Source organism: Protomyctophum bolini (assembly GCF_963924005.1).
Source record: "Protomyctophum bolini genome assembly, chromosome: 1".
In the NCBI taxonomy this organism is placed as follows: Eukaryota; Metazoa; Chordata; class Actinopteri; order Myctophiformes; family Myctophidae; genus Protomyctophum; species Protomyctophum bolini.
Window position 1 is genome coordinate 56,801,593 of NC_137862.1, and position 10,000 is coordinate 56,811,592.

The following is a 10,000-nucleotide window of genomic DNA, read 5'->3' on the forward strand; positions in this document are numbered from 1 at the left end:
GAATGCCCCAGTGGACGTTCTGACTGCCATTGATATCGTATACAGTGTACACTTACTTTGGAGAAGGTGTTCTTTCCCGCGAGGCAGCCAACAGATTTCAACGCTGATAACTGCAGTTCTGCCTTAAAGTAACTTAGATGCTGAGTGCCACTGTGACTGCTGTTCAACCAGCTGTGGGTCATAAAACAATGCCTTTTTACAGAAAGAAATATATCGGTTTTGCAATAAAATTATTATGGCAATAAATAATAGTTTAAATGACTATACTTAATAAATGATTAGCAGGGGCAGCACTGTTTAATACTAGATGCATTGAGTTAGAGTTAATCTCTGCAATCAGATTTCCTTCTAAATATTCAGTAGTTCATTTGCAGGGATATACAGTCACTGAGTGAGTGAAGTGAGGCTGTCTGTCTCAAATTATGCAGTTTCGTTCACTGTCTGAAGTAATTTTGTTTGCAAGGATACAAAGTCAGTTACTGAAGCGGGTATCCTATTGCTCTGGTCCTTAATCATAGCCTTAAGGACTTCTCCTTAATGCTATGTTACTCTCTACTTCCTGCTGCCGCATGAAGACTGCACAGCCTGTTGACTTCTGCAAAAAAAAATAAGAAGAGCGATTTCGCTACTCACCAATACAAAGACGGTTCTGTGCCGGCGAAAGCCTATTCTCCCTGGTGGACGCACTCTGAGCCCACCACCACATGTATAAAATGCACGTTTCGCCCAGAAGAAACATGCCGGGAGAAGAAAAAACATGATTTGGTTACTCCACTGCGCCCTCTATACAGATATTGCCAATAGAAAATCCCATTTTGACAAGATTTTTACTTCCAGTGAAAATAAATCATTTCTGGCCAAAAAAGTGCATTATATACGTGTAATGGGGCCGGGGCTCAGACTCAGAGTGCGCTGTCCACTAGGGAAAGTAGGCTTTAAGCCGCCACAAAACCGTCTTTGTATTGGTGAGTAGCAAAATCGTACTTTTTTATTGCATTAAGTCGACAGGTTGTGCAGTCGAGAGTAACATATATAGGAGAATGAAGACCATATATGGACCAGAGCTATTGAGACAGACCAAGAAAGAAAGAAAGTTACTATGTTTACCCAGGGTAACTGGACTAAGCTCAAGAACTTGTAGAACAGTTCATGGTAGGGGTTCAATGCCTTGTCCAAGGGCACTTCAACGGTGCTAATTTTAACGTGCCGGTCCGGGGATACGAACTATAGCGACCTTCCGATATCTAGACCGCTCCGCAAACCGTTCGGCCACCGCTGCCCCGACTAACAGAGCCTGCGCCCTACTCAAGGAGATCAATGAGGCCAAGGGCTAATGGCTAGAAGTAGCCATTAGCCTTTTTATATTTAAGCAGTAAAAACACATTGAGACGGAGTCTCTTTTACAAGTGTGAACTGGCGGAGGCAGAAACAAAAATACACCTCAATGCTACAATTTTGCAACAGCCAAATAATACACATACCTCAAGAAATCTATACAAAGTAGGCTATACAACAACTCTCCAACAATGGTACACTACTAACAATGACACACAATGTATACACAATGTACATTTTAAAACGGGAAAAAATAAATATAAGGGCCTATGCAAAGGCTAGTAGCCTACACGTCCGAACATGTGTTGGACTGTACATTTAAGAGGACTATCTTCTGAAACTTCTCAAAGGAACTTCTATGTTACCGACCGAGTGCTCAAAATGAACAGATCATTTCAGGAAGTGGTTCATTGTGTCCGAAAGAAAGAGTACTTTTTTTGAACAAAGCGATTGAACAGCATTTAAACAGATAACAGAACATACAGTACAGTACTAAAACAAATGTCACACATGGACACATCTTGTCGTTCTCCTTTTTGCCACACATGCACATGCTGTACATTCACTCACACACAGAGACATGTGCACACACAGAGACGTGCACATGCTGTTATCTGTACAAGTCTCACATCTCACACAGACAGACACACATGTCTCTCTATCTCTCTCTCTGTGTCTCTCTCTCTCTCTGTGTCTCTCTCTCACATGTGCACGCACGCACGCACACACACAGTACCATCTGGGGAAGCCGTTAGCGGTTAGCGGTAGCACTTAGCGTCGCAGCACGCTCCCCCTGTCTGCTCAGTAACCTTGATGTGCCTGTCCTTCACACACACACACACTCACACACACACACACACACACACACACACACACACACACACACACGCGCACATGGGCAGTGTGAGCATATGTGCTTTAGTTTATATATATTCTTGCGTGAGTGTGAGCATGCACATGTATATGCTTGCTGTGTGTGTGTGTGTGTGTGTGTGTGTGAGAGAGAGACCATTATAGCTCGGTACAGTGGGATGTAAATGACGGTGGAAAACATTACCTTCAAATGAGCTTCCATGGGGCTGAAATATCACTATGACCAGGTGTGTGTGTGCGTGTGTGCGTGCGTGCGTGCGTGTGTGCGTGTGCGCATGCGTGCATGTGTGTGTGTGCGTGTGTGTGTGTGCGAGTGTGTGTGTGTGTGCGTGTGTGTGTGCGTGTTTGAGAGTTTTGTTAACACATTTGATGCTAAGGACAGGTATACTCGTCCAATAAAATAAATCCACAAGGTGCTCTAGATGGGTACGGTCGTGTTTAATATCGATATAAAAATGCCTCGCCATTTTCCATAACTCGCATTTAGCTTCTGTGTTAGTCGTGGCCTTTCCACGGTCCTTTCTCTGAAACTATACGGTGCTGTCTGTGGTGTAACGAAGATAGGTTGAAAACGGGTGAAGTCGGCCTTTAAGATTATACAATCTAAAATACAGTCATTTAATTCTCTAAGGAGTGCAACTAGACTGAGTTTTAACATTGTGACATCAATAAGGGTCTGTCACAGGGGTGAAAAATGGGTTACAAAATCGTGGGATAAAAAATATATTAAAAAAAATTAAAAATAAGGGTCTGTCAATGACATGTAGCGGTCGAGGGAAAGGACCGATCAATCAGCAACGAATCAAGTACACTTGACTGAATGTATGTGTGAGTCCAGATGAATGTATCTCAAATGCTTCCTGGTCTGTAATTATGAAAATGAGGGGTCTGTAATGCATACGTGTGTGTGTGTGTGTGTGTGTGTGTGTGTGTGTGTGTGTGTGTGTGTGTGTGTGTGTGTGTGTGTGTGTGTGTGTGTGTGTGTGTGTGTGTGTGTGTGTGTGTGTGTGTGTGTGTGTGTGTGTGTGTGTGTGTGTGTGTGTGTGTGTGTGTGTGTATTGTGTGACAGTGAAGACTCCTAGGAAATGGCCAGTTGTAAACTTCCTATAAGTGTGCACGGTATTCTCACCAATCAAGTCTGCTGCACTCAACCTCTTGAGATTTCTGAACACAAATACACACAGGCACGCACGCAGGCACACACACACACACACACACTGCACCCGTGCATTTAGCATGAATTGATATATGCCCCTCTACCCCTGAACTACAGCTAATTTACACATACGTGCTGTTGCTGTGCGTGTACGTGTGCATGTGTGTGCATTTGTGCGTGCGTGTGTGTGCATGTTTGCGCACGTGCAGGGGAGGATGGTTTCGATGTTAATCCTCTGGATAGAGACGGGCAAATCACTCTTTGTCCTTCTGATGTCATTCTTCATGTTACATGTCAAATAATTCTTCACAACAAATCCCTGTCCTCTCATTTCTCGTGGACTTAACTCACATGTCTTTTTCTGAAACACAAGCACACGCACTCGCACACGCACACAGATGCACGCACGCACCAACGCATGCACACTGAGATAGTTATTCCACTTGGTGTTGATCTCTTCCGTTCCTGCCTGTCCGTCCGTCCGTCCGTCTGTCCGTCCGTCCGTCCGTCTGTCTGTCTGTCTGCAGGTCCCAGATCAGTGGATCCTCCGTCCGTGTCGGAGCTCCATGCGCGCAACGTGACGGTGACCTGGGCTCCTCCCTCGCAGCCCAACGGCCTAATCAGCCACTACAACCTCCACCTGCGCCCCGTTCCCACCACCACCACCCCAGCACCACCACCCGACACCACCCACCTCCAGCCACTCCCTGGCACAGCCACACCTCCCGGCTCCAGCCCGCCCTCCATCTCAGGAGTCGACCCCAGCACCACCGCTGTGACTCGCTCCGGTCCCAGTCCAGGTTCGGACCCCAGCACCACCGCTGTGACTCGCTCCGGTCCCAGCCCAGGTTCGGACCCCAGCACCACCGCTGTGACTCGCTCCGGTCCCAGCCCAGGTTCTGACCCCACCACTGTGACTCGCTCCGGTCCCAGCCCAGGTTCTGACCCCACCACTGTGACTCGCTCCGGTCCCAGCCCAGGTTCTGACCCCACCGCTGTGACTCGCTCCGGTCCCAGCCCAGGTTCTGACCCCACCACTGTGACTCGCTCCGGTCCCAGCCCAGGTTCTGACCCCACCACTGTGACTCGCTCCGGTCCCAGCCCAGGTTCTGACCCCACCACTGTGACTCGCTCCGGTCCCAGCCCAGGTTCTGACCCCACCACTGTGACTCGCTCCGGTCCCAGCCCAGGTTCGGACCCCAGCACCACCACTGTGACTCGCTCCGGTCTCATCTCCTTCCACACCACTGGATCCAGTTCCATTTCCAGTACGACGCCGCAGGGTCCAATAAGCCCGGAATCTGACCCAAGCCCTCCGACTCCTTCTTCCGTGGACTCTGTGACCGTCACTGTCCCAGGAAACACCACCAGCTACACCTTCCTCCACCTGCTGCCCTTCCAGACCTACACGCTACAGGTACCATACACTACGGCCAGAAACATTAAAATATTAACGGATTAGAGAAAAACAAGAAAGTCATTATATATCGGCTTGCATTCCATCCTCATACCTTAGTGGGGGGTTTCTGTAGTCGCGTTTGCAGTCTCTATATGGTGCGGTGGGGAGAGGAGAGCGGGCTCAGTGTCCCATTGGCCGTGGGGCTTAATGTCCCTTTGGCCGTGGGGCTTATAGTGCCCGTTTTGGCCGTATGGGGTCTTCCATTGGCTTAGAGGTCAAGCCGATCATGAAAATATCGCCACTACATCGCTATACTAGACTATACGTGACTAGACTAGAAAGTCTGATCATTGGATCAGTTCTGCAAGCTGATAAAAAATATATTTCTAAAACGGGTAGTCCCAATACTTGATTCTGATTGGCTGGTTACCGCCACGTGACCGGTGTAAATTCCACCGATAACCCACTCCTTCAATCACTTTTTATATCATTCGCAGGTGATCCCACATCTCTGTAGCTGTACTGGGGAAGGGGAGCGCTTGATTGCTTTACAAACACATGCCGTGCGGGCGTGTATAAGCACCGCCCGGCTCATACGACTGTGAATGTGTGGCTCCAGGCAGCCCCGTAAAGACATCAAGCGCTATATTCTCCCGTCGCATATAGTCTACTTGCCGAGCAAAACAAGGAAGTGATGTGGCTCGCTCTGGTGGCGCAAAGCGTAGCTACTTTTGTGAATTTAATAGTTTTATTAGGTTAATATTGCTATATGTTTGTATAACCGTTTTAGAAAAGCAATAAGCCACTCGAGGCCCCAGCTTACCGGGTATTTTACAATGGCTGAGGGCGTAGGCCGACCCGACATGGAGCGGAGGGTCTTCTACCCCCCCAGCCAGTCTTAAATACCCGGTAACCTGAGACCTCTCGTGGTTTATTACTTACGTTTTTAAGCCTTGATTCTAGAAGCATGACTACTACTCCGTCCCGACCTGCAGGTGGAGGCCTGCACCAGAGCGGGCTGCTCCAACATGTCCGAGTCCCGCCGCGCCTTCAGAACGCCTCCGGCGCCTCCCGACGGCGTCCCGCCCCCCCACCTCTACTCTGACACGCCCACGTCGGTGCTGTTGTCCTGGGGAGCGCCGGAGAGGAGCAACGGGCCTCTGGACGGGTCAGTGGCGATGATAGAATATTTGTACTTGTTTATTTGTTTATTTGGATCCCCATTAGCTATGCTACCTTAGTATAGCAGCTACTCTTCCTGGGGTCCACACATAAAATACATTACAGTTACATCATATTATTTTACAAGACAAAACGGTTAAAAAAAAAAAAAATACAGCTAAATATAAAACAAGTGATTAATAAATATAACATCGCAACCATGACTACAATTTCAGTTTGAGTAGCCTACCGTTCAGCATGAAAGATTTTAAACAGTGTTCAATGACCATCATAGAGTAACACAATAGAATATGAGCACGGTCCACTCAACAGACCACTGGCGATAAGATACACCTTTATGGATCCTGATTGATTGATTGATTGATTGATTGATTGATTGATTGATTGATTGACTGACTGACGTGTCGTAGCAGCAACAGTAGTAAGTCTGAAACACAGGATAGGTAGGCTACAGGACTACAGGTAAGAGTAGGCAGATAAGAATAAATATAAATAATACATAAATAAATCGACTTAAGAGTCTCTGCACTGGGTCTGACTAGAGTTAACTAATTATAATAAGCGGACATGGCAACACTGCTGGTTGACTAATGGAGGAATGAAGGGAAAACAGCGCCCCCTAAAGTCACAGATCACTGCTGAAATCTTAGAAGGGCAAATTCTGTACTTTGGGGTTTCCAGTTCAACAAGTTTCAAATGGTCATATCTTCTTCATTTCCCCCCCCCCCCAATTTCAATGAGCAATACATCATATGAAAGGTTACAGTGTGCAGTTTCATAATATGTAACGAACTGAAAAATGACCATGGCCCCCTTGTTTATTAAACCACTGTCCCCGGTCACATATTATGCATACTTTTATGATTGTTTCCTGGTTTCCCCGGTGTGGTTGCAGGTGGTCGATAGAGCGGAGGATGCCCGGTACGGCGGAGGTGTTCACGGTGGGCCGTCTCTCTCCGTCCCCTCCGCCTCTCTCCTTCCTGGACTCGTCCTCGGCCCTGAGTCCCTGGAGCACGTACCAGTACCGACTGCTGGCCTCCACGCAGGCCGGCAGCACTGCAGGTATAGGGCCTGACCTTTAAATTAACCCCCATAGACTTCATTGACCGGTGGTCCCCCATGCAATACAAGGGGTCTATGGTTAGTCCAAATTCGCCATTATGGCATAGGGACGCTATAGAGCGTCGCAGTCCCTCCCCCTTTCAGAACAACGAGTGGCCCAGGAAATAAATCCCAATGCATTTTCCCCATAGGCTTTTCTTAAAGTATTTATTTAAAGACGGTTACGCCGCGGACAAAGCCAACTCGGATCGTGACAAATCATGACAATGAACACAATATTTTGGGCCGATCAAATAATGTATAAGAAGAAAAACAAAACAAATAGTGTTGTCTCCTGACTTTATTTTCTTCTTTCTAATGATTTGATCGGCCCAAAATATTGTGTTCATTGTCATGACTTGTCACGATCCGAGTTGGCTTTGTCCGCGGCGTAACCGTCTTTAAATAAAGAAATGCCTATGAGGAAAATGAACGGCGGTTTATTTTCCGGGTCTCTCGAGGGGGCGGGACTGCGACGCTCTATAGGGTTCATGTGGTTAATTCAGTGAACTCAAGGTGTGACTTTATTGATGTCACTCATACGTCCATGTGTTTTTAAATGCTTCCCACAGGACCCTGGGTCAGTGTGACCACCAAACCCTCCCGGCCCGCTGGCCTGAGCCCCCCCAGGGTGACTGTACTGGGACCAGATTCTATCCAGGTACGAGGGCTGGGTGGGTTGTGACTTCTTTTGAGTTCAGGATTACGTATCTTCTTAAGCCGTATACACTTTGTCGCACGATGAATTACAAACACAAAAATGTGCAATCTGACAATTTTTTTTATTTACTTTGTGTCCGGTAGAACTTTGTCTATCATCTTTATTGTTCCCTGACACCCCCCTCTCTGCTATTGGTTGGTTATGTCATGATTGCGTGTGGGTTTCAGTCAGTCAGTCAGTCAGTCAGTCAGTCATCCATTCATCCATTCATCCATTAATTCATTCAGAGCTTTGCCTGCACAGCATGTGACCATAGAGTTAAAATCCAATTCCAATGTATTACGTGTAGCTACAGTAGGCCTATAGTGGTGAACTGTGTCCTATTCCCGGGGGTGACTGTATGTATTCCTGGCAGTGAAACGGTCAAACTCCTATATCGTCTTAGTGGGTATACAGCCAGCTTAAAGGTAGAGTAAGTGATTTCACTTATTTCAAATATCACTTATTTTTTTGTTTTGTTGTGATAATCCTCTCTACTAATAGTGTGCTGACCATATAAGGAGTTCCTCCCTGTCCCCAGTTAACCCCTGGGGGTCAAAAAACCTTAGGTTTCATTTTTGACTTTCTATCCTGATTGGACGAAGGCTTAGGTCCCACAGCCAAAAACGAAACCTAAGGTTTTTTGAGTGAAATCACTTACTCTACCTTTAAGAGCCAGCGTATCCATCATCAGAGAAGAATATACTTTTGATCAAAGATACAGGGAGACATTTCTGGCATAAGAGGAAAACTTAACTGGCTTCCATATATACTGTATGGGTGGTGGCATTTCTTAGCTGATAAATATTAAAAGCATTTAACCGCTTAAAATGTAGTCACTCAGGGCTCTACACTGGGTCTACTCATGTTTTCCCTCAACACCAAAAATATCTTCACCGGAAAACGCAGTTCTTCGCAATAGCCTACTTAATAATACTTAATACTTAGTAATACTTAACAATATTGCTTCGCAATACTTGTTTTGCCGGATATTTAATTTAATTGAATTATTTTTAATTAATCTAATTTAATAATACATAATAATATTGCTTCGCAATACTTGTTTTGCCGGATATTTAATTTAATTTAATTATTTTAATCAATCTAATTTAATAATACATAATAATATCGCTTCGCAATACTTGTTTTGCCGGATATTTGCCCTAGAATAGAAACGCTCAGGTCCATGTGCTTAAAATGCACCCCGTTAGGTGACATTTGTACACTTACAGAGTTGAATTAACCCTCTGTATTTTTAGAGTGTGGTCTGTTGTCTTTGTGAGTTAAGAAGAGAAGAGACGAAGCAAAGTCAGGCTGATTTCTGTCTCTCTGCCTGTTTGGATTTAATGAGAAGGAAACGCACTTAACTCAAGGTCCCCTTCAGGAAATGGGCGGGCCCGTGACCCCTGTCTGAGGTGATCCTCTTCCTGTCCGCCATTTTGAAGGAGGGGCCAGAGTTTAGTGCCGACATTGGATAATCCTACATCAAGCCTTCCAAATGAATCCAACAAGCGCATACAGACAGAAACAATAACACATGCAGGCGCGTGCGCACGCACACACACACACACACACACACACACACACACACACACACACACACACACACACACACACACAGTCACACACACACACACACACACACACACACACACACACACACACACACACACACACACACACACGCTTTAAATCTATCTCCGTCTACCATACACACACACACTCACACAACCTCTGCGCTAATGCTAACTGCAGGAAAATGCTAATGCCCGTCATCATTTCAGACACACCCCTGTCATCTCTACGGCGACACAGCTTTAAGGGTCAGAGGTCAGAGATGGAAGCGGTTCCTTCCTGGTTGTTGCTAATTGGACAGACAGCCCCGCCGCTTCCTGGTTACAGCTGACCTTGACAGTGGAGACAGAATTTACCGTTGCTTCTTCTCCTCGGATCTAGTTTGCATTGCATATTACTCCCTCACTCACTTAACCTCCCTCCATCTGTCCTTTGTTCTCTTACATTTACTTTGAATTCATTTGTGCTCCTTTGCATCTGTTTACTGTAAAATGCTCTGATAGAATGAGCTGGAAGACTGTGTGAGCCTTTAGTATGCAGTAGTCCCAATAGACGACCACTGTATCCATGTTTTTTGTCCAATAACGGGTGTCTTGCTGATTGTAATCAAACTCTGGATGATTATCATGCAATGCCAACTAGGCGTGCAACAGTCAAACGAATCGATTTGAAATCTGAT

At 46.1% G+C, this 10,000-nt stretch overlaps 1 protein-coding gene across 1 annotated transcript in view; it reads left to right on the forward strand.

Moving 5' to 3' along the window:
- Window positions 1-10,000, forward strand: part of ush2a (Usher syndrome 2A (autosomal recessive, mild)) — a gene marked incomplete at both ends in the record, with an annotated part of 314,802 nt that overhangs the window by 165,548 nt on the left and 139,254 nt on the right. The window contains 4 exon segments of the mRNA XM_080771896.1: window positions 3,892-4,781; window positions 5,759-5,931; window positions 6,841-7,007; window positions 7,619-7,707. Of these exon segments, the coding sequence (XP_080628022.1) occupies window positions 3,892-4,781; window positions 5,759-5,931; window positions 6,841-7,007; window positions 7,619-7,707 (1,319 nt within the window).